The 22,146-nt window shown below is 37.7% G+C and overlaps 6 protein-coding genes across 9 annotated transcripts in view; 1 reads left to right on the forward strand and 5 right to left on the reverse strand.

Annotated features, from left to right (window-relative positions):
* Positions 1–1,665: 1,665 nt before the first annotated feature.
* LOC132199227 (uncharacterized) lies at positions 1,666–2,906 on the reverse strand. Its single transcript, XM_059623799.1, has 3 exons — positions 2,710–2,906; positions 2,424–2,651; positions 1,666–2,304 (listed from the first exon to the last, which is right to left on the reverse strand). The coding sequence occupies exons 1-3, from the start codon at positions 2,785–2,787 to the stop codon at positions 1,798–1,800; spliced, it is 813 nt and encodes a 270-aa protein (XP_059479782.1). The 5' UTR covers positions 2,788–2,906; the 3' UTR covers positions 1,666–1,797.
* On the reverse strand, positions 2,798–3,910 carry LOC132199021 (uncharacterized). The gene is made up of 4 exons (XM_059623394.1): positions 3,494–3,910; positions 3,094–3,405; positions 2,856–3,030; positions 2,798–2,814 (listed from the first exon to the last, which is right to left on the reverse strand). Exons 1-4 carry the CDS (start codon positions 3,560–3,562, stop codon positions 2,798–2,800), a joined length of 573 nt encoding a protein of 190 aa, XP_059479377.1. The 5' UTR covers positions 3,563–3,910.
* Positions 3,911–5,691: 1,781 nt separating this feature from the next.
* LOC132199229 (integrator complex subunit 11-like) lies at positions 5,692–8,442 on the reverse strand. Its single transcript, XM_059623805.1, has 12 exons — positions 8,184–8,442; positions 8,022–8,119; positions 7,785–7,970; positions 7,518–7,733; positions 7,340–7,461; positions 6,833–7,223; positions 6,668–6,781; positions 6,477–6,608; positions 6,232–6,414; positions 6,027–6,175; positions 5,857–5,977; positions 5,692–5,800 (listed from the first exon to the last, which is right to left on the reverse strand). The coding sequence occupies exons 1-12, from the start codon at positions 8,209–8,211 to the stop codon at positions 5,747–5,749; spliced, it is 1,794 nt and encodes a 597-aa protein (XP_059479788.1). The 5' UTR covers positions 8,212–8,442; the 3' UTR covers positions 5,692–5,746.
* A 636-nt stretch (positions 8,443–9,078) lies between these two features.
* On the reverse strand, positions 9,079–14,294 carry LOC132199022 (uncharacterized). Its single transcript, XM_059623396.1, has 3 exons — positions 14,182–14,294; positions 13,807–13,913; positions 9,079–10,481 (listed from the first exon to the last, which is right to left on the reverse strand). Exons 1-3 carry the CDS (start codon positions 14,292–14,294, stop codon positions 9,883–9,885), a joined length of 819 nt encoding a protein of 272 aa, XP_059479379.1. The 3' UTR covers positions 9,079–9,882.
* Positions 14,295–14,816: 522 nt separating this feature from the next.
* Positions 14,817–18,067, reverse strand: LOC132198905 (uncharacterized). 3 transcript variants are annotated; one of them, XM_059623197.1, is made up of 7 exons: positions 17,967–18,067; positions 17,223–17,420; positions 16,542–17,130; positions 16,206–16,468; positions 15,924–16,125; positions 15,699–15,837; positions 14,817–15,637 (listed from the first exon to the last, which is right to left on the reverse strand). In XM_059623197.1, exons 2-7 carry the CDS (start codon positions 17,392–17,394, stop codon positions 15,386–15,388), a joined length of 1,617 nt encoding a protein of 538 aa, XP_059479180.1. In that variant the 5' UTR covers positions 17,395–17,420; positions 17,967–18,067; the 3' UTR covers positions 14,817–15,385. The 3 variants fall into 3 exon arrangements, with proteins under 3 accessions (XP_059479180.1, XP_059479179.1, XP_059479178.1); XM_059623196.1 differs by lacking the exon at positions 17,967–18,067 and adding an exon at positions 17,636–17,750; XM_059623195.1 differs by lacking the exon at positions 17,967–18,067 and adding an exon at positions 17,636–17,718 and having other exon boundaries at positions 17,223–17,423.
* A 60-nt stretch (positions 18,068–18,127) lies between these two features.
* Positions 18,128–22,146, forward strand: part of LOC132199228 (zinc finger E-box-binding homeobox 2-like) — a 286,705-nt gene continuing 282,686 nt past the window's right edge. For both annotated transcript variants that reach the window (XM_059623800.1, XM_059623801.1), the window contains exon 1: positions 18,128–18,482. In XM_059623800.1, coding sequence (XP_059479783.1) covers positions 18,422–18,482 — 61 coding nt within the window. In that variant the 5' untranslated portion in view covers positions 18,128–18,421. The remainder of the gene's footprint in view (positions 18,483–22,146) is intronic.

Consider the following 22,146-nt stretch of genomic DNA (forward strand, 5'->3'; position numbering starts at 1 on the left):
TAGTCCGAGTGTTGAAACGTCAAGTTGTGGTTTTAAAACGGTTAGTTTATGCGGTTTGGCAAGGCGATAACCAATTTGGAACGAATTTTTTTAGGCTTGGGTCGTGCAAAGACTAACGAAGCGCGAATTCTTTCCTCGAAAGCAATTCTAGATGTCTTTAATTAAAATTAAAATTTAATTGTTTGCAACTTATGTTAATTAATTAAAATTTTCCTGAATAATTTCAGAACACATTCAATTTGAAATCATGGATTTTTTCAAATCCACATCTTCAGTGTTAATTCCAAGTGCCGAATTAGAAATCAGGTTAGATAAGAAGTTTGTTTCATTCTTGAAAATGCCATGAATAATTTTTTATGAATTGAGACTTTTTAATTTGAAAGTTAATTAAGACCACTTTGACAAACTCATTTCAATGTCGTTAATTTTTTACTTTGAAAGGTTGAGGTTTTTTTCAATAACAATGAACTTAATCATATTCAGGGCGTTATCCTTTGATATTATTTGAGTTAAATTAGTGTAATTATTGAATAAATTTCTTGAGTCACGGAAATTTATTATGAGATTTTAAGAATATTTCTAATCGCAATATAAATTCTTTGCTTTTGAAGACTCTGACTATCTCATTCAGTTAGTTCTTTAATTTTTTCCATTAAATTGTTATATAAAATATTAATACATTTTTAATTGCAAAATAATATTTTATTGTGTTTTAAATTTTAGTTTTAATTATTTATGATTCTATTCTAACGATGGTCAAAGAAGCAATTAAATTCTTTAATTTTTTTAAACACCCGACCAATTTAGTTTGCAATGTGTCTTTTGATTAACTTTCTGTTATTATTTGGCGGTCACGTCCAATTAAAGTCAAATGGAGCAAAGCCAGTGACAATCGCGATGGTCTGACAATCTTTCCATCAACATCTGCCGCGAATTAGATCCACCCGCCGCTCCACCCGACGTGTGCATATTGCAGAGAGTGTCATGTCTCTATTTATAGCCGTAAATGCTCGGGATGGAAAGCGAAAGAGCCTTGAACCGCGGCTGATCCTCTTGCTCGCTCGCGGTATCTCTTTCTCGCGGCTATTTCTGTTTGGCCTGCTAAATCAACAGCCGCCGTCAATATTTGTGTCTCGATTCCAAAGTCGCTTGAAACAAATCGCTGCACCCCGCGGCTCTTGTTTTTGCAGCGCTTCGTTTGCGTATTTTTTTAGCGCTCCCGTGCAAATCGTGCGCGACGGGTGACATTCAATACGCGCCCTCATTCCTCTCCGCCTCGTTTTCTGCCTCTCTGCCTCCGATCTCACGCGCCCAGGTGGAAAATTGTTCCCCTTTAGCCATTCAAATCTTTTATTCAAATTCAACGAATCCCTCTAATTTATTGAAGAGAATTGTTTAGTACAAGCATAGAAAAAAATTAAGAGTCGTTGGAATTGTGCTTTAAAATAATAAGATTATCATTGTCGATCACAGTAAAATTTATGCTAATTTATTCTTGTTGGAAAATTTTCAAATAGTTAATTTTGGAAGAAAAAAATTTTAAAACTTTTTAGAGGATAATTTTTTTGAAAATAGGAAAATCCTATTGTTTTGCACAGTTTTGCTAAATTTAAAATTTCCATTTAAAAGTTAAAATTTTTATATTTAAAATATCCAAGCATTGTTTTTTTACTCAATTTCTGAATCCACGTTAACTCTCTTTTGAAAATTAAAACAGAAACTGGAATCCACTTTTAAAAATGCAATCGAGACACAATTCTACACAGAAAATTAACAAAATTTTAATTCTCTCTATTGTCACAAAATTCCAACGTTCCTCAAAGCTCTTCTCGTTGCCGCGATCAATCTATCTTGGTACTTCAACGCAGAGGTGTCCGCGGTCTGGTTTGCCGGTTGCACTTGGCAGTCGGGCTTGAGTTTTCGCACGCAGTAGTGCTGCAATTGCGCTTCGTGCAGTCCAAACTCGTAATATTCGCCCCAGTCGACCGCAGACCCAGACTCAGCCAAATAGGATCTGCTGTAGTGGTTGTGCAGCGCGAAGACCGTTTCCGTCGAGTGGAACGACTTGACGTAGTAGCCAGGTGGCGACGGGTCCACCCTGCGCACCACGTTCTGCAAAATGTGCATGTAGGGAGGAATGTCCGGAGAGGGCGACCATCGAGTTTCGCTTGAAATGTCCATGAAATAAACGTTGCGCGCCACAAAGTTGGAGTACGTGACATTCTTGATTGCCTTTGCTTTTGGAATCGCCATTTTAAATATCAGGTCGTGCCAGGTGTCCACACCGTTCAAAGGTATAATCACCTGTGGAACGAAATTTTTGTTCATCAAATTCTCACAGGGACCTCATTAAAGCGATGAAAATGATATTTTGATGATAATTGAGTTTTTGAAATTAAATTTTTTTTTTATAAAATAGGTACCTCGTCCACGTCAATCAAAACAATGTAGCGGAAAGAGTTGTAGTATTTGTAAAAGCAGTCATTGTAATCGATCAAATCCTGGATCCACTGGTACATTCCGTTTTCGCCCATTAATTGGTTCATCAATTCAGGCACATTTGGGTAGTTTCCTGGCATCGTCATCGATACAACGTCCACGTTCCTTGTTTTTGAATAATATTCCAAAACCTTTGAGATATTTGGGTGCACCTATAAATTTAAACTTATTTTAATACAAATTTTCTGACGCATTAAAATTTTTTTATACCTGCAGTTGATAGAAAATTATTCTGTTTGCGCCCAAAATCCTCAGCAACTCGATCCACTCCACCAATCTGACGGCCATTTGGGGATGGTTATTGAAGTTCAAGCTCTTCACGCACACCGCGAAATCTTGCTTTTCTCCCTGCAGACGGTTGTCGATGACTCGTAGGTTGTTCGTTGCATTTTCGCACGGCTCTTGCACTATCGACACCGAGTCCGGCACCGTCCCAAATTTAGTGGGCACCATGCAGCTGAGGAGGTAGGGCCGCAGTGGAATGTGCAGGTAGCCCCACTCGGCCTTCAGCAGGTATTGAAAGTGGAAAACCTGTCCAATTTTTACACTTGAATATTTTTCAAAATTTATTTGGTAGAAAAATTAAAAATTTACCCTGACAATAATGGGTCTGGTGATGTTGGCGAACCAAAGCTGGCAGTAAACCTGTCTGGAAATGTTGAGGCCAACTTTGTCGATTATGGTCAGCACTCGAACCATCGGCGCAAACTTATTGGGCCAGGTGCGGTTGTCGTAATAGGCGCCGTACAGATAATAAGTCTCATTCTCCGAGGCTTGAACTTGCCAGTGAATATTATTGAATCTGATGTCCAATGGCTTGACGTAACGGGCGCAAGAATTGTTAAACTGAGGAACGTCTTTTTGCCAGTGGAAGGTCATGGGCAGATTTGGATTGGTGCGCTTGACCTGAAATTTTGAAATTATGCAGAAAAAATTGAATCATTTTTTTTTTAGATTTTTTTTTTTGCTGGAAACAAGAAAATTTCCTACTCACCCCTTCTATAATTAACTGTGGTGTAATATTGAATTGGTCCAATCGCAGTTTCTCTTCAAATATGTTCATGACTAAAATTATTAGGCAGCATTAAAATTTCAATTTCCCAAAGTTATTTTATGGTTGTAATTTTCTTCTTCATTTAGAAAATAATCGTCTTACTTCTAAATTTGATTGTTTGGTTCACATCCAAAAGAACATGGCTAAATAAAATCGTGCAAACCGCAAAACTGATAAACACAACAAACACTCTTTTCAAACGTCTGTTACTCAATTTTGGAAGCATTTGACAAGGCGGTTGCTTGCCTCTTTTAAAAACTTCTAAAGCAAGGACTTTATGTTTTCAGAGTACCTCGGAAGTGACGCTGTCAAAAAGCGTTTTCGTGTTTGCTATCTTTTTTAATTGCTTTCCACGGGCCCGCTTCACTTTGTACAAAATGAAGTGGGGTTTAAATTTTATCCATGAGTGATAGGGCTTTTATTTTTCAGTGCATTAATATGTAAAAAAAAATTTTAATAAAATAAATGTCGAGTTATTAAACTTTAATTTATTAATTAGTTTGAAGAATTGGCACTCGAGGAGCTGATTATGGAAATTAATAGATCAGGCTTTTATTTGGTTGATATTTATTTATTTGTTCAAAAACACAGTTTCGGTCACGGTTTGCGACCCTATTTTACGAGCTAGAAAAAACATAAAAAATTCACAGCAAAATTGAAAAACAAATGAAATAGGGTCGCGGACCGTGACGGAAACTGGTTGAACTGTTTTGATTTGGAATAAAAACAAATTTTTTCGCAATGAGGAAAAGCCTGATCTCTTCATTTTCATTTATTATTAATTTTAATGTTAAAAAAAATTAATAATTGTTTCTAATGTTTCTATCTGGTTTCAGGGCAAAGACCCGCCCAAGGATGGCAAAGGTGATGAAAAGGACGCCTCGGAAAAGAAGTCCGACGGCATGGAGATCCCGAGCATAGCGGACCAGGAGCTGCAGTACATTGACGAGGATCCAGGCGAGACCAAAAAGCAGCCAGAGGTATTGCATGAGTAAATCTAGGAATAATTTGTAATTTTAACGATCCACCGTCTCGCTCTCTTTCTTTCTAACGTGGTAGTAAATGCACCGAGCAGGTCCGCAGCAGCAGAAGCAACACCCCTGATGCCACCACACTCTCCTCCATGTGTAATTACTTTACGGACTGCACGCCTGCCACTGCTGTGAAGAAAGCATTCAACGTCGACGAGCGCATGCCAAAATTTGTGTCGCCCGGTGCTTGGGACTCGAGGTGACTTTGCATTGCCAACAACTGGACGACTGAGGCAGCACACAATTTTTAGAGAACTGATCAAACTTGACGCAGCCCCGCAGCACTCTTTCATAATGTTTCATCTGTCGCCTCATTAGTGACGGGAAAAGTGCCCTCTTCTTCGCCTCAAATTCTTGTAACATGGTGCTCTTGCCAATATTCTCACGGTACAAAAAAAGGTGCATTTTGAAGAAGACCGAGGCGCATTTCCCGCCACCCTCATCACAATAACTCATCTTTTCGTTCACCTGCTTTTACCTGTTTGTGGAACAAAAGCCGTCGTGTCTGGTTCATTGCTAAATTTTGAAACAAATCACCGGATCAAGCACGCAGCTATATGCATGTACCAAGCTAATTGTCCTATATTTTACAACAACTATGTATAATATGTACAACTACTATTATGATTTTATCTGTCAGTGTTTTAATACTCTTCGTCTCGCCTCAAGACTAACTGCATTTATTTTTTGAAAAATTACATCTGCATACAAGCAATAAGATTATCAGCGCTAATTGCTTTTTATTAATGAATGGAACGAATTGACGACCACTGTTAGAGCACACACTTGATGAAATTACTGTTCAACAGGAGATACAATATACATGTGGTTCAGAATGGAAAATAATCCTATTTGCCAAGCACCTGCCTTGAATTTTAGCAGCGGATAGAAAAATAAAATAGGCTGCTTGCCTTTGGAAATTATTAAAATTTGGCATAATACGAGTGCTGTTAAAAAAAATCAATTGATACGATATTATTAAAATAAAATGAACTTTGTGAGACCTTTAAATACTGTTCTCATCTCGTTTGCTTGGAGAATCTTATAAGTTATTGAGATATTGATGTTTACCACTAATAAATCCTAGGTAAGAAAAATGCCACTTTATTATTTTTTCCTCGCCAATTTATTATCCTTAGCTTACATGATTTTTTCGTTTTTCCTACCTACTCAGAGTTTGCAGCAATTTCAGAATAAAACTTCCCAGTTCCTCATCCTGCAATTAAAAATCTTATTGAGATTAAGTTGAAAACAATCAGATTTAAATCTGACCTCATTTGTCCAAGAAACAAGAATGTTTTTCTTGTCATTCTCGGAACTGTCGACATTCACAATTACTGACTCTACAGATACTGCGCCATCGGTAAGCTGCACATTCCAATCTTCCAACCGACTAAAGGAAGCAATTGTAAAAAATTATTACACTGCAAACTTTGTTTTACCTCTTGATCATTTGGTGGAGTTTCTCTGCAGTTTTATTTGACGGTCCTGCGTCATCGACTGTGATAGTGGAAGAAAATCTGAGCACATGTCGAGCGATGCCTGCTTCTCTGCATGCCTGTTCTACGTCCATTAGACACATGGAGTGGGCCTGCAAAATAACAATACACTTTATTTCAGCTCTGATATCAAACTCGAGTGATGTACATTGTCCTTCATGACGAGAACTCCATGCAAGATACGCTGCTTCTTAGGGTCAGGTGGCTGTCCATTGTACGTTTTGGCTTCCGATTTCAAGAGGGGGAGGGAAACGTCCACCGAGATTGAGGGAATTGTGGAAATTGTGCTTGTTTCTCCATTTGCTGGTGTGTAGCAATTGACGCCAAATTCCTGACGAAAAAAAAACAATATTTTGTTCCATAATTTGGTTGAAATCAAAATGATCTTTGCACCTGTTCAATTTTGTCCTTTAAAAAGGTCATTTTGCCGCCTTCCCCGTGAACCAGCATCACATTCTTAGGCTCACAGTACTGAATCAACTGCATAATGCCCTTCGCATCAGCGTGCGCTGAGAATGACATGTACTGAAATACATAATGTAGAAATAAAAATTTACATTTTTTAAATCAAGCCTTTTTGTTACCTCTACGGACATTTTTACTTCAACAAACTGCCTGTTTTCGAATTCAACTCTTTTGGCTCCATTCAAAATTTTATGTCCAACTGTTCCAGCTACACAGTAACCAGGCATGATCACCTAAAAAATGACAAGTTGATAATGTATCAAACAAGTTGAAAAAATATGTACCATGTTGTTTTCATTTGGTGCCCACTTTTTGAAGATGGCCAGAGAGAGGCCGGCGTGCAACATTCCAGGCGTGGCAAACACTACCATGGGCCCTGGATTGTCGATGTAGGACTTGTCAAACGGTTTTATGTGCTTGAAGTCGAACATGTTACGCTGCACAAAGGTCTTTCTGATCTTCTGATTTGTCCATGTGATGAACATTTTGTAGTAATTGTTCGCCTTCTCTGTCAGACCAAGAGCAAAGTAGATCGGAGACTTGAGATTCATTCTTTCCCAGTAGGTTTCGAGAAGAATGCAAAGTTCTTGCGCTCGTCCAAGAGCAAAAACTGGAATCAGAACTTTGCCGCCTCGTTCAACACACTCATGCACCTTTTTGAGGAAATCTCTTTCTCTGAAAAGAAAATAATTGTGTTATTGTTTTAATAAAAAATAGTTAAAAATTAGCAAGAAATTTAAAAAATGGGTTCAAAGCAAATAATTAAATATTTCAAGAATATAAATAATGACCTGCATCTTTTTGAGTCTCGAATGGTGGTGGCATAGGTAGATTCTGTGATAAGCAGATCAGGTCTGCACTTGTCGATCCACGCAGCACCCAAATGCCTGTCTGGAGTCATGTTGTAGTCACCCTGGTTTGGAATTATAAAAAATTACAGAGAAAAAATATTAGAATAAATAATTTTACTGTGTAGACGACCGACTGAGATCCAACGGTGACCCTGAACATGCCAGCGCCGAGGACGTGGCCTGCATAGTAGGCCTTAATCTCAAGGTCTTTGTCCACCATGACGCTCTGGTGCAAAGTCACAGCAGTGACTTTCTTCATGCAGTCTTTGATGTTTTGCGAGGTGAAAAAGTTGCTTTCGCCTTTCCGTTCGACTGCAACTTTCCTCATATCCTCCTTCAAGTGAAAATAAATTTTAGTCTGCTTGTTTTAATAGAAGAAATTTACCAAAAGAATGGGACAGATGGCCTTGGTTGGATGTGTCATGTAAATTGGTCCAGAGTAGCCAAACATTTCTGTTAGGAAGGGCAGAGCACCACAGTGGTCCAGGTGGAAGTGTGAGATGATGACGCAGTCGAGGTGATTGTCAAGAGGCCCTTCAGGCGCCAGGTAAGTGAAATCAGGGAATCGGCGCTGGAAAAAAGAGGTTTCTTTAAAACATGATTTGAAAATTTTTATTCATACTTCATCGTTAAAGCCCATGTGCATGCCACAGTCAAGCATTACGTTTTTCCCTCCGATCGAGAGCAAAATGCAGCTTCTACCCACATCTTGCCCGGCACCTGAAGACAAAATTCCGTTGAAAATGTAACATTTTTTTAAATTGTAGAATAAGTCTTAAGTTACCAAGCGGCGTGACTTTGATGTCAGGCATTTTTTCCTCCGATTAGCGATTAACACTGGTGTGTCTGGTGTGTGCGCATGCAACTCGTAAAAAACTAAACATAAATGGACCTAACTGTGTTTAAATTTGCAACTTTAAACACACTTATTTTTGAAAATATAAAATTTTAGCCGTCTGTCTGAACTCTCTGAAGCAACAAGCTCTGAAGCCTGGCCGTGTTTATTTTCAAATTTCAATGCTGCTCAGCCACCAAAACAACAAAAAGTGGTTCACCACGCCCACTTCTCGGCCAACGCGATGATCGTATTTATTTTTTAAATATTTTTAGCGCCAAAGCAACGTGATCAGTGTCAAACACGCACCGTCGCCGTATTTTATTAAGGAAATAATTATGTAAAAAGAAATATTATAAAAATGATAATAGGCATTTTGCACGAATTTTGATGTTTCTTAATTGTCAACCTACAAAATGGAAACAATCTATTTTCTACTATTTTCAGCATTATTTCAAAATCTTCGAACTTATTGAAATTTTTTACTTAAATATCATGATAATTATGTCTGCGTCTACATCTGATTTATTGATTTCATTTTCAAAATTTAAAATGAGAAAAAATATAGATGAGCATCTTATAATTTATGGCATGGTTTAATTTTAAATTTTTGATGCCAAGTTATAGAGGATAAGGTTAATTAGATTAGAATAATATATTATGCCAAATCAGCCAAAACCAAATGCAAAGAAGTTGCAGATTCCGTTCTGGGGCTGATGCCATAATCGATTAAATAACATTAATTTAAACAGAAATGTTTAATATGGAAATTGCACATTTTATGGGCTCTAGCAATATAGGATCATCAAACATATTAAACTCATTGGTTTTTTTTAAGCAAAATTTATGCTTTTAAAGTTTTTTATTCTCTTTCCAACATCTTATAAATTTACAGAACACAGAAAGAATCAATGCACATACACACCCACTTCCAGTTAATTTTGGTTAATTTTAAAATATAATGTCATTAAAGAGCGCTTATCTACACACATCTACTGTTAAATAAAAAATAACAGAATTTACAGATTATGTATGAGCTGCAAAAAGGAAAACACACCAGTTCAATAACTGCAGTATGATGAGAAACTTTTCTCACGTTAATATTACTCGCTATCTCTTTACAAGAAACTTTGCTAAATTGTACTGAGGGCAGCATTAAAGATCAAAGATCGGCAATGCGTTAAAAAATAATCTTTGGGGTTATGGGAGATTCAGACCATATTCTCATTTAAATCAAGCTTAAGTTGCTTACATAGCACATAAATTATTAATTAGTGCAAATAAAGATAAGCCAATGGAAACATATAAGGGCATATTTAACTTAAATTAGCACATTCTAGTGCTCACTAGTTTTCAAGTATCAATTCAAGTCAATGTACTTGAACACATATCATCATAAGTAGAAGTTTAGCTTTGGAGAACACAAATTTATCCTACACTATTTCACCCAGTTAAAAAAGTCACTAGTGATAAATTGAAAGTGCCTGATGTTTTGTCTTCCCACTTCCCACTCTTTTGGTGCAAGTCATCTTACCCTTGCAAGCTGGAGAGTACTTAAAAGTGTAAACTGTATCTTTAGGTGTATTTACTTTAATTTAACTGAAATAAGGCAAAATAATTTAACTATCAAGAAAAGGAAAACTCAAGTCTAATCGATGATAATGTCCCCATTGACCTGGTTGTTGACACCCTTTGCAATAGTTAGGGATTTCCTAATAGGATATGAGTGTTCAAGCGTGGCAAAGGCATCCCTTCCTTGGAAGTCAAAGGGAATCTTATCCCCAATACTTATGTAGACGAGGCTGGCCAGGCGCTCCTTCAGCAATTGAAGCAAGTAATCTTCGCGGGGGAAATTACTGCTGAAAAACAAGTTCACTGCCTCCTTCGGCTTCGAAGGCAGAAGAAAGACATCCGCCTGAGCGTCTGGCAGGACATCCAGGCTCTCGAAGAACCAATCGGGGACCAGCAGAGTGTCCTCTGGAGCCTGGTCTGTCATGTATCCACCCATGCCTGCGACAATCATTTTGCCATTGATCTTAATCTTGAGCGCGATGGAGTTGGCTTCATCTTCCAAGTCCAGTCTTTCCATCAGCTGCTCGAGTGGACCTTGAAGATCTCGGGAAAGGACTACCTTTCCGCCGAAGACGAGCGAGTCGAAATCTGCAGAAGTCTGAATTTCCGCCTTCGACGACATCTTGATGAGTTTCAGGTTTCTTCTAAGGAGGGTTTTCGGGATGGCCATGATTTCTGTAACATTAAAAAATGTGTGTTATATTTAAAACAAGATTTTTGTGAAGTATAATTCGTATCGTTTTTTTTTATTAAACTATGGCTTTGAGTTAAAACAAGAACCATATCACCGAGAAAAAAGACCTGCAGGACTCGCAAGCATTTCATGTTAGACCGACTGGTCTCACATACTTGTGATTAAAAACCTGCACGCCTCCTTTAGTTAAATGTCGCTTGAAAATTTTAAAATACACGACTGTTATGCTTTGGTCGACAATGATCGAAAACCTGGTTAAAATTAGAGGAAAATATTCGTCGTTTTTGAAAATTTTCATGGCAATTAAACCAATTTTGTTATTAATAGACGTGCTGGTCTCATATTAGACTTTAAAAAGGCCAAAACGACCCCATTGCGCGTGATATCACACCAGGAGGACTAATATTCGCGTGATATTAATCCAGCCGGTCTATAATCAGTTTGATAAAAGACCAGCAGGACTCATATCACAGAGAAAAAAGACCTGCAGGACTCGCAAGCATTTCATGTTAGACCGAGTGGTCTCACATACTTGCGATTAAAAACCTTCACGTATCCTTTGGTAAAATGTCGCTTGAAATTTTTAAAATACACGACTGTTATGCTTTGGTCGACAATGATCGAAAACCTGGTAAAAATTAGAGGAAAAAGTCGTCATTTTTGAAAATTTTCATGGCAATTAAACCAATTTTGTTATTAATAGACGTGCTGGTCTCATATTAGACTTTAAAAAGGCCAAAACGACCCCATTGCGCGTGATATCACACCAGGAGGACTAATATTCGCGTGATATTAATCCAGCCGGTCTATAATGAGTTTGATAAAAGACTAGCAGGACTCCTTAGATATGGCACTGTGGTGCGCGTTAGAGCAGGTTTAATTAGTATTAATTATTTATTATTAAATGTGCATAGCGCCGGCGCGACTAGTAGAAGGCGCCGGATTCAAAACTAAGAGCTCGCGCAGTGACGACTGCAGCGCTCTGTTCTGTATCAATGGTGTTGAAATAAAGTAACACAACGCTCGAGACTTTTAAAAGAACCAGACGTGTTATATTTTCTCTCGCACTTCAACCCTCAGTTTATGGCGGACATCGACGCACTACCTTCGGCACTCCTCAACCTCAGGATGGCCGACCTGGCCATCCCCAAAACACCCTGGGTGAGGGCCGGTCCCGGGTCCCGGGAGTGTAAACCCCATCTCGAATGTAGTACTAGAGGACCGCTTTAACGGCCAGAGAGATAAAAATTTTCACGGGATTGATAAATTAAAAATTAACATATTTACAGGGCTATTCAGAACGTAATAAATAATAATATAATAACATAATAATAGATAATATTTGCAGCAGGATTCCCTGTTTGATCGGCACATTTACATTTTAAAATATTTTCCACGTGTACCACTCTATACTAATATAGTAATTAATTATTGTACTGACAGTAATGAACCAAATGTTTTTATGCTTGCACAATCCACTCGTGAGGAAATTTTTAAATTAACAGTTAACGTCAATTGTGTACTGGGAAAAAATATATATGGTTCAGAAAAAAAGAATTAGTTAAGCTTTACCAAATATCTGTACTTGCAAATTGATTTCTGAATAATTTTCTTGTGTTCCTTTCCAATATCATATTTGGACGGCAATAATGGAAAACAATTTGTTACAGTAACTCTTCTCAATTTTGCACGTTTTTCTGAGTGTAAGTTAAGATTTGCGAATGGTTCTTGCATTCTTAAGCTCAAATAAATCCCGAGAAGCATTAATTTTTAAAGTTGAAAGTTGGAACTACAGGTTACGTTTTTTCCGGGAAAGATTTTATTAATTTTTCAAGCTTTATCCACGGCAAAGTCCATAAAATTATATGTACTTTGTGCACCAGAAAATAAGTAGAGAAATCCGCAACCCCTCGCCAACCGACCGACTGCAAGTGCTGTGTGGCTTGAAAGGCATCGAATTACAGAGAATAGTATAATTTGGTTAAAAAAAGTCATGAGTTTTACAAGACTAAATTAAAAAAAATAAGACAGAAATAAATACCAAATTATATACTAAAGCGAAGCAGGAAACTTGGAAACTGATAGTGCATCAAAACTATAGTGAGAATATAATAGAACACGCTTGAGAATGAAAAGTTAAGAATAAATCATTTAGAAAATGAAATGAACGAAACCCATGGCTGCAGCGTAGATCCCTAGATATTGACTTTTGCCTAGCCTACGTGTTGAATGTGTGTAGTTATATTGCACTGAACATCCCCCACCCCCCACCCCCCCGGTTAAGTTTTATATAATTCCATACGCTCACTTTTATTTTTTTTAATTTTTTTCCTTTTTTTAATTAAAAAAAATTATACCAGGTCATTAAAATAAGAAATTTAATTACGACCAAATTTCAAAAAAAAAAAAAAAAAAACTGAAAACAAAAATACTGCGGAAATAATTGAATTACAAATATTAAAAATGTTAATACTGAATATATTTATGAATATTTACAAATGCTACCAAAGATAGTATTTCTAAAGGTGAAAAAGAAAAGTGCTCGGAATTTATAAGTTTGCACATTGAGAAAAAAAATTCAATTAAAAAAATGAAAGATCGATCCGCGCCCAGTGGTAGGCATCTCCTCGCATGGCCGTGCGAAGGCCAAACGCCGGTTGCATAATAGCAGGGGCGCGCCGGCACGTTTTACCTCTCCCGTCCAGCACTATTATTTTCGCATCGAAACACAGTAAACACACCCCGGCGAATATCACGTCACCCCGTCGGCGGGCGCGACCCGGCGGCCCGACCCTTCGGAGGGGGCGCCCTCGCTGACACCCCCGGACTCTTCGTATCGCCGGCGCGCAGCACCGTTCGGCCCGTACGGCCTCGGGACGCGTTTTCTGCGGCCTAACCGGAACGAAATCTGTAAATCCGGTGATTAGGGTCGACGCGCAATTTCACTGCCAACACGCCGATGCCGTCAAACCGAACGGCGCACCCGTAGCGGCGGACGAGTTACGTTTGGCGAGGAGAAGGTGCGGAAAAAAGTGCTAAAACCGGCGGTTTCGGGGCCGCGGCGCCGACCCGGGCCGGCGGGTCGGCGCCGCCGTCTAGGTATTCGTGGGAGGCGCAGTGCCGCGTCATCCGAGGCCCTTCCCGTAAGGTTTCACCGGTCCGATAGGAAGCGGCCAAAAGGCGGCAAACTTAGAGGGGCCGGCGGCGCCGAACGCGGCGCCGCGGGTGGGTTCAGAGGTGACGAAAGTTTGGGGGCCGCGCGAAGAAACCGGGCGATTTCGACATTTTTTTCGATTCGGAACGAACCTATGAATATGTAGTTGATCAGCATCAGCAGGTACGGAAACGGACCAGCTCTTCCTGCGCGAGTGCTCGCCAGGGTCAAGTCAAGACACACGTACGCATCAGATAGTCTGAAAGAATAAACAAAATCAGTCATGGGAATGTTTGCAGGACAGCAGAAACAATTTATTCTTTAATTTCAAACTGCAGAAAAAGTTAAAATTGCATAAGAAAATTTAGAAAACATATGAATCGAACGATCTTATGAAAATTCTTTTGAGTTTCAATTTTCTGGATGGAAAATTAACACCCTAAATCTAAAGCAACATGTATAAAAAATGCATCAAGTTGAATATTGGAAATTAAGGAACAGTTTAAACATAGCTAAAAACAAATTACCTCTTAAAGGACTGACGAAAATGCGATTTGAAATTGTCAACATTATTTTGACAACCAGAATGCTTTGCAGAAACAGAAACCGTGGGGAACAACAAAATGGCGGCCGCCGGCATCAAGTGCCAACCGAACAAATTTCGCAATGACGTCACCCACGGTGAATCAACCAATAGAGACAAACAAAATCGAAAACTACTGCGATTTTCCTTGGCGATTTGGTTTGGTTGATCGCGAGGTGGGCCACAGATTAGATCCGAACAAAATAAATTGAAAAATAATTTCAAATGAATGAAATTTTATAAAATAAAATCTTGAGAATTCTTTGACATGACCGTTTTGATGAAATCAGTGGATTAAATTTTTCTAATTTTCTGTGACGCCTGAGACATAAAAGATAAACAAAGGGTTTACTTCAGGAGAATGGTGCCATTTTTTTTTAAATTAATGCAAAAAGGTCGCCGATTTTGTGTGGGCTGATAGTTGATACCATGACTCAATTGAAATAACATAAAATTTTAAGCAGAAAACAGTTAATTATGGAAATTGCACATTTTATGGGCTCTAGCAAGTTTTTTTTTAGTCAAATGAGAAATTTTTTTTATAGTTTTTATTTTATTTTGATCGTCTTGTACATTTACAGAACACAAAAAGTATCAATGCACATATAAACAAATTTCCAATTAATTATGGTTATTAATTATGTATGTCATTAAAGAGCACGTGCAAGGGAGAGAATGACAGAAATCATTAAAACGAAGCGCAATATCTCTTTATCTACACACATCACTTCTGTTAATTAAATAAAAAATAACAGATTATGTATGAGCTGCGAAAAGGAGAACACACTAGTTTTTATGAGAAAATTTTCTCACTTTAATATTACTTAAAATTGCTACCTCTTTACAGAAACTTTGCTAAATTGTACAGAGCGCAGCATATAAAGATTGGTAATGCGTTAAAAAATAATCTTTGGGGTTATGATTCAGACCATATATTCTAATTTAAATTTTAAATCAAGCTCAAGTTGCTTATATAGCACATACATTATTAATTAGTGAATATAAATATAAGTCAATGGGAACATATAAGAGTATTCAACTTAAATTAGCACACTCTAGTGCTCACTAGTTTTCAAGTATCAATTTCTCAACACATATCATCATAAGTAGAAGTTTAGCTTTGGAGCACACAAATTTTATCCTATACACTATTTCACCCAGTTAAAAAAGTCACTAGTGATGAACTGAAAGTGCCTGACGTTTTGTCTTCCCACTCTTTTGGTGCAAGTCATCTTACCCTTGCAAGCTGGAGAGTACTTAAATGTGTAAACTGTATCTTTAGGTGTATCTTCAGTGATGATCTTCTTGATAGAGTTGAGAAACTTAGATACAGCTTGCAGACACACCTCGATCCTCGGATGCACAACGGTACTATCAGGGTGGCTCTCTTTGAAGAGTTGCTATGGAAATAAAGTTTTATAGTCAAAATAAAAACTTTTAAGGAATTATTGAAAGACATACTTGACAGATTTGGAGAAGTTCTTCTTGTGATAATTCCTCGATCTTCTCAATTTTCTTGCAGTTGTTGCTTCTCACCCCAATAATGGTACTGCTAATATTCCCTGCCAAACACCGAAGTAATTTTGGGAACATGTTCCTCCTGGAAAAAAGTAATAAATACAAAAATAAAACCTGCTAGTTTTCAAAATATAACAAATTTAAGTACTATTTAATTTCTTAACCTACAGTTTATATGGTTTAGTAGCCGTCTTTAGTTCGAACATCTTGTATTTGCTGAACTCTTCTAGTTCTTCCTCTGAACGAATGGCTTTGAATTTGTTTTGCACCAGCAGGACATGATCCCCTACAGTTACTTTGTCCACACTGTATAGCTCAGACTCTCTTCTATTGAAAGGTACATCCAATTTTGGCAGCTCATTCGGTCCATCTATTATAAGAATTAAAAAATTGATAATAATTTTGAATTATGTGCATTATAAAATATAAATAAATAAATCAAATACATACTCGACAGGACATGCTTTAGAAACATAAATCCAGCAGTGCTACTGTTCAAAGGCAAATATGCACCCTTGAACTCTTTTGTCTCTGCTCTTATGCTCTTCTCTTCGTCCGTGTAAAACGTAGAGAGGTAAATCTTCCCCTTCACTTTTACAGCCGAAATGATGAAGCCGAAGCTGTGTTCAAAGTCAAAAGTTTTGTCGTGCAAGTAGGGTATGCTCATGATGTGGTCAAGTTCTAATCTAGAGCACACAAAACCAACTTCGGGGCTGTTGAAAAATATGCAAAAAATTCAATTCGTTTCAATTCAAACAATAAGCCTAAATAGAGTATAAATCTTACTAGGCATGCTCAAAACTTGTTGGTTTTGGGAAATTATCCATGACCCACATGGTGATCTCATTAATATTCTCATTTATGTTGACTGGAAAATTGCGCAAGTCTTCAGGTTGCATGATGTTCAAATCTAGGTTTACATTTGAAGGGTCTTTAGGCAGATGAAGATACTTAGTGGCAACACGATTTCCACAAAAGACACCTTCGCTGAGTCCGAAAAAGTCTTTTCGTTCTAAACTCCACCTCACATTCCTCCCCAGATCTGTAGTTGCTGTCTCAAAGGTAGAAAAAGTGATATCTTTCAACTGGGTTAAGTCTGCTCTTTTATAGTTTTGACAGTCCTTGGGCCCTTTCTTGACTTCAAATCGGGCTTTTCCTTCGTCATCAGAGTCATCCGAGAAATCAGACTTGATATCTGTGGGTCTGCTTGCTCTCCATGTATGCCGGACGTTAACATTCTTCAATTTGTCATTAGGCGTAGATCTCTTCTTTTCATACTTTTTGCACCAAGAGTCAGCAGAAGAGGCCACTGACACTACAGACAGTGCGGGAGAAGTCGATCTTTTGCTGGCTGGCCCTCTACTCCAGAAATTTTCTAGATTTATGTAACAGAAAATTTCCAATTATTATCTTACAATTTCAGGTATATATACATAAAATGAAAAAGTATATGTATAATAAAAATACCTCGAGATTGAAATGTAGTTACTTGTCCTGTCCCTTGCGGTCCGAATCGATTGACTTTCTTATTTATGTCCATGTTATCCTCTAGTTTCATTCCGTTGTTTGATTGTCTACACAATCTGTCCATTCTGTTTTTGTTCAGCAGGTTCGCGTTGCCGAATTTTGGTTGCTGCATATTTTCAGTTGCTGCGAGTTACGAAGCTGCTGAAAATGAAAATACATTAATAATAAAAACTACGCAGACTCAAACACATAACACATGAATGAAAACATGACTGTGTGGACTTGTGAGTGAACATATGCGTAATGGACACAGTGGCCACATAACATGCATTAATATTGGACAAATGTCGAGGACGTTAATTAATTATTACATAAATTATAAGAATTATGTACACATTAGTGAGCCATTTTACCAGAAAATATGTATTCTGCATAAACGGAGAAAGAAGAAAGTGTGCTGCATGCTGTCGAAAATCAGGGGAAGTACCGGAAAGTGAATACATACGATTCTAACGAACGACAAAAAACAAGTTCATGCGTGTCTTAGCAGAAAACCAGCGTGAAAACGCGCGGCAATGGACGGCAAAGGCATCAAATTACGCGCACTAATTTCTACATACTTTAAAAAGCAGCAATAACCTGTTATAAGCACCTGCAATTACTCAATCATTACTAATTAGTAAACTTATATTTGTTAGATGATACATTTTAAAATTTCTAAGAGATGCTAAAATCGTCCAATACTTATTACAAGATTGCACCAAGGTCAGCTAAAATTTGTTACAAAATTTTGTTGCAAAAATGTAGCCCTCGCGCATAGTCGATTTTCCACTGGCGTGCAGTGCTGACCTCTGGTGAGGCTGGCGCGAACCGCCGCCGGCGACAACAAAGAGAGGCAAAGCACACTCGGTGCTCTGGTTCGGCGCCAGCCCGTGCTGCTTGTGTGTGCCTCTCGTCGGCGAATTGGGCCCCGAATTCGGCAGTTTCGCACGTTCGGACAGTTGGAGAATCGACGGTCGGCATCGGGACGTCTGCCGCGTCGACGCGCCGCCGAGTGACAGCGCCCGCGTTTTCGGCGCCGCCGCCACCGTCGACGTCGGTCGGCGGCGACACGTGTGTGACACCTGCCAGTGTGGAGACCCATGTCGGACACTTTTTACCCGTGACGACAGACCCTGGCAGGACGAACTCGAAGCGCAATGGCGAGCAACGAGGCCGCGAGGTGCCGCAGGAAGCAGGCCAAACCGCAGAGGAAAAAAGGTGAATTAATATTTTCTTATGTATTTATTTTTTCACCGACAAAGCAGGAACGGAAACACACTCCTTATCAGTCCGCAGATAAAACATTCTTTTCAAATATATTGTAAAAAAACAATTAAACAATTTATTCCGAAATTTTTTTTTCTCTAAATTAAATTCTTTAAGTTATTCAAATTATTAATATTTAAATAAAAAGAATGTTGCACGTTTTGCGGGAAATTTTGTAATTCACTGTTATTTTTGGCCCGTCGAGCCAATTAGTGACTGTGATTGGTGCTCGAAGATGTTGAGAGCGCGTTTGACGGGTGTCGCGGTCGCGTCCACCCACGCGGAGAACAACTCCGGAGTCGAGCTTTCTTCGGAGCAAAAATTTACAGATGGTTCGAAATGCCGGAAATTAAATTTTTTTAACAGATCTGCAAAAGTAGTCTTAAGTCATAAAAATAATTAAACACACTAAATTGTCATTGAATTTTTTAAGGCAGTGGAAAATATAATTTATTTTTTCAAATAAGTTTTAAATTTTCATTTAAACATGGAGTTGATGACTCTTTTAATATATAAACCTCACGATTTAATCTTCTCAGTTTTCGTCACTCCTCGCGACCTTGCGAGTTTGAAAACAATTTTTAAGTTTTGGCTACCTGCAGACGTAAGCTGTATGAAAATTGTGTTTGCGATTATAAAGCGCTTCCTTGAGCCCGAAAACGTTAAACAAAAACACAGCAATTGCGAATTGTGATTCTAAACTTGACACAATTTACTCTGTGCAAAATGCATCAGCTGTGACAACACAGAAAACGTGTCACCACCTAGAAAGTTTTTAAGAACATCAAATTAAATTTTTATTGCTTTTACTGTAGGGCTATTTTTGATTGGAAAATTATGAAAAATAAATCATTCATTCGACTTTAACAAAACTAAATTTTATAAGGCTGATAAGTATAATTTATTATTTTGTTGGTATATTCGCACTGATTTGCACTGTGCTTAAAATTTTGATCAGGGAAGCGGTTAATTTTATTGAAAATTTTTATTTTTTCTAAAATTATTTATCTCTATGATATTACAATATTATATTGTATAATTAAGTGTTACATCATTTTGAATCCCAAAATAATTGTGATAATAAAAAAAAATCAAAGCATTAATATAGAAAACAGATAGAAAATAAAAATAAAATTTTTTTTTATTAGTTTCTGAAATAAATAAAAGCATAAATGAATTATTGCTGGTCAGAATTTTATAATAACAAATTACAGTTAGAAAACATTTAATTTGTTTTCAAAATCCCAAAAACTGTTATCAAAAAAGCTGATATGATTCCGATGATTCACAAGGAAAAAAGTGGGTCCCGCACCAGCAATCTCCTGTTCATTCGTTTTCTCTGCTCTCTGCATCTGTCTGATGATGTGGCGGCCATGATGTTTGTGGGTGGGTGGGTGGGACGGTCGGGAGGTGGAGATGAGACTAAAAAACAGATAAAAAGATTCCCCCGCGCTCTGCCGCCGGTGTGCCATGGCCCGTTGTATAACTCAATGCTGATGATGATGTATGTACCGCGCACGGCGAACGAGAGGGGCCATCATCGATGTTATATAGGACGAAATAATGCTGGTAAATAAACAGGTGATTTATGTCCGCGGATGCTTTTCTGACCACTTGGCCGCCGAGGAGAGCGGCCGAAAGCTGCTCACCAACAACTTCTACGTCATCATAAGATGACAAGAGCAGAAGTTAGATAAAAATAGGTGTAATTTTGTGAGAAAGGAATAAAATATTTAATATTATCAAATTCTTGAAAATAAATTTCAGATGGCAAATGATAGTGTCAAAAAACAACTTCTTAAATTTCAATAATAACACAATATCTTTATTTTTTTTTCGACATTTCGGACATTTCCAAATTTATGATAAATTAAGAGAAAAATTTATAAATTCTTTTGAATGTAAAAATTGACTCATAATACGATTTCTTTACATAAGAAATTTATAAATTAAATCAAATGCTTTTAGATAAAATTTAAAAGGGTAATCAACTGTTTCAGCTAAAGAAATGTTTATTTTATGCTTTTGGATTTTAATTTAAAATTGTGTCAAATACAGTCGAATATTAAAATTTAATTGTTTTCCATATTTCAATTCATTTTATTACAATTTATTTTATGTTATTATGTTTTATTCAATTTAATTTTATTTAAATTAAATTTTTTTATTTTGCTTTATTTAATTCTAATTTATAAATTTTATAATAAAATATAATTAATTCTTAAATTACTGCACAAAGTTGAAATTAGACTGTAAAATCGCTGAGTAGGTGTCACAAAGGCCGCACTGATTGTGAGTCGTGCAATTAAACCCAAATGAAAATAAATCACCGAACGTACAAAGCGGCAGCGAAACGTCCGTCCAATCGCACACATATTCAAATATACACACGCCTTTTAGTACACAACGCTCGGAGTATAGAGAGTGTCAATTGAGAGCGCGCAAAAGAGAGGATAAAGGGGATGAAAAAAATAGCAGCGGCGAGGGTGATTTATTCGCAATAAATATAAAAGGCCTGATAAATCAACAGAGCCGAAGAATGAAAGAGTACGAAAGTAAAAAAAGAAAGTTTTGTGGAAAATGTGCGAATCGAAAATATTGTTTCACCTGTCGGAAGGAAGTCGGCTCAATAAATACACACTGGCCGGTCGGGTCGTTCGTCGCCAACTTTTCCTCCTGCACTCTCGCCAAACAAAAATATTTTCGCTCCCCCGCGTATGGAAAAAGTTGGACATATTTGGTAGCGAGCACCGGCGGCGCAATATTAGGAAAATCTATCACTTCTTCCTCATATGCTGCGCCGGTGGCGTGTGAGAGAGAAGCGAGCAACCCGCCCGCTTGCGCGATTTATTGCCCCACGTACCTTTAATGGAGAGTAAAAATAGATGGATGTGTGCGAAGAGCATTTCGCTGAATCAGCCGCACAAAGCGACCCTTGTCCGCTTATTGTTGCAAAAGCATCCATCTTCTGCGAAACATTCACTGGAAAAATTCAAAACAAAAATTTGTTCGTGAATTGAAAATGAATCTAAACTTGATTTAAATTAATTTCTTTACTATTTAAAGTATAAAAAATACAATCTTTCAATAGATTTAAATGGAATTAAAAATGAATCTATTTTTTTAATAGCTTTTGATTCTTGTAAAAAAATCTTAATTTTATAAATTCCTTCGCTGCAGGTGTCGCTTTTCGAGCAACTCTCAGCGAGATATTATTTATAGATGCAAATTGCGGCTTTTGTTTTTTTCCCCGGTTGCAAAACAACGCACGATGCGCTTCGCCGCCTGCCTCAAAAGCAAAATATTGAGAGCTGTATGCGCGCACACGGCGGCTCTTCTCGTTAATTGCACCAGCGAAAACATTACACATGCACACACTACGGGCCTTTTCCCTCGATTTATTTCTAGCAAGAGGTGCACCTCAGCAAGACAGAATTGCTTTTCTCTGTGCAAAAGCGTCGACAAACACCGCAGCAATCCAACGTGTGATGACTCGCACCCACGGCGTCAATGAATCATGATTAATTATTATACTGAAATCACTTCTTCGAGTAAAATTTATTAAAATTATTTAATCCTTTTTTATTATTGTTGTTTATTACTCTAAAATGTTAAA

Source organism: Neocloeon triangulifer, unplaced genomic scaffold (assembly GCF_031216515.1).
Source record: "Neocloeon triangulifer isolate White Clay Creek 2 clone unplaced genomic scaffold, ASM3121651v1 ptg000013l, whole genome shotgun sequence".
Taxonomy (NCBI): domain Eukaryota; kingdom Metazoa; phylum Arthropoda; class Insecta; order Ephemeroptera; family Baetidae; genus Neocloeon; species Neocloeon triangulifer.

Excerpts from the sequence above, each read along its gene's own strand:
- LOC132199022 (XM_059623396.1), bottom strand. The coding sequence starts at position 14,294 with ATGCCGGCGGCCGCCATTTTGTTGTTCCCCACGGTTTCTGTTTCTGCA. Across the intron at positions 13,914-14,181 it reads TTTCGTCAGTCCTTTAAGAG|ACTATCTGATGCGTACGTGT; the intron begins GTAATTTGTTTT and ends TTATTCTTTCAG. Across the intron at positions 10,482-13,806 it reads GATCAACTACATATTCATAG|AAATCATGGCCATCCCGAAA; the intron begins GTTCGTTCCGAA and ends TTAATGTTACAG.
- LOC132199227 (XM_059623799.1), bottom strand. The coding sequence starts at position 2,787 with ATGGCCGTCAGATTGGTGGAGTGGATCGAGTTGCTGAGGATTTTGGGC. Across the intron at positions 2,652-2,709 it reads TAATTTTCTATCAACTGCAG|GTGCACCCAAATATCTCAAA; the intron begins GTATAAAAAAAT and ends TTAAATTTATAG. Across the intron at positions 2,305-2,423 it reads TTTTGATTGACGTGGACGAG|GTGATTATACCTTTGAACGG; the intron begins GTACCTATTTTA and ends TTCGTTCCACAG.
- LOC132198905 (XM_059623197.1), bottom strand. The coding sequence starts at position 17,394 with ATGCAGCAACCAAAATTCGGCAACGCGAACCTGCTGAACAAAAACAGA. Across the intron at positions 17,131-17,222 it reads AACTACATTTCAATCTCGAG|AAAATTTCTGGAGTAGAGGG; the intron begins GTATTTTTATTA and ends ACATAAATCTAG. Across the intron at positions 16,126-16,205 it reads TCTAAAGCATGTCCTGTCGA|ATGGACCGAATGAGCTGCCA; the intron begins GTATGTATTTGA and ends TTCTTATAATAG.
- LOC132199021 (XM_059623394.1), bottom strand. The coding sequence starts at position 3,562 with ATGAACATATTTGAAGAGAAACTGCGATTGGACCAATTCAATATTACA. Across the intron at positions 3,406-3,493 it reads CACAGTTAATTATAGAAGGG|GTCAAGCGCACCAATCCAAA; the intron begins GTGAGTAGGAAA and ends TCAAAATTTCAG. Across the intron at positions 3,031-3,093 it reads CCAGACCCATTATTGTCAGG|GTTTTCCACTTTCAATACCT; the intron begins GTAAATTTTTAA and ends AAAATTGGACAG.
- LOC132199229 (XM_059623805.1), bottom strand. The coding sequence starts at position 8,211 with ATGCCTGACATCAAAGTCACGCCGCTTG. Across the intron at positions 7,462-7,517 it reads CTCAGTCGGTCGTCTACACA|GGTGACTACAACATGACTCC; the intron begins GTAAAATTATTT and ends ATTCCAAACCAG. Across the intron at positions 7,224-7,339 it reads CGAGACTCAAAAAGATGCAG|AGAAAGAGATTTCCTCAAAA; the intron begins GTCATTATTTAT and ends TTTTCTTTTCAG.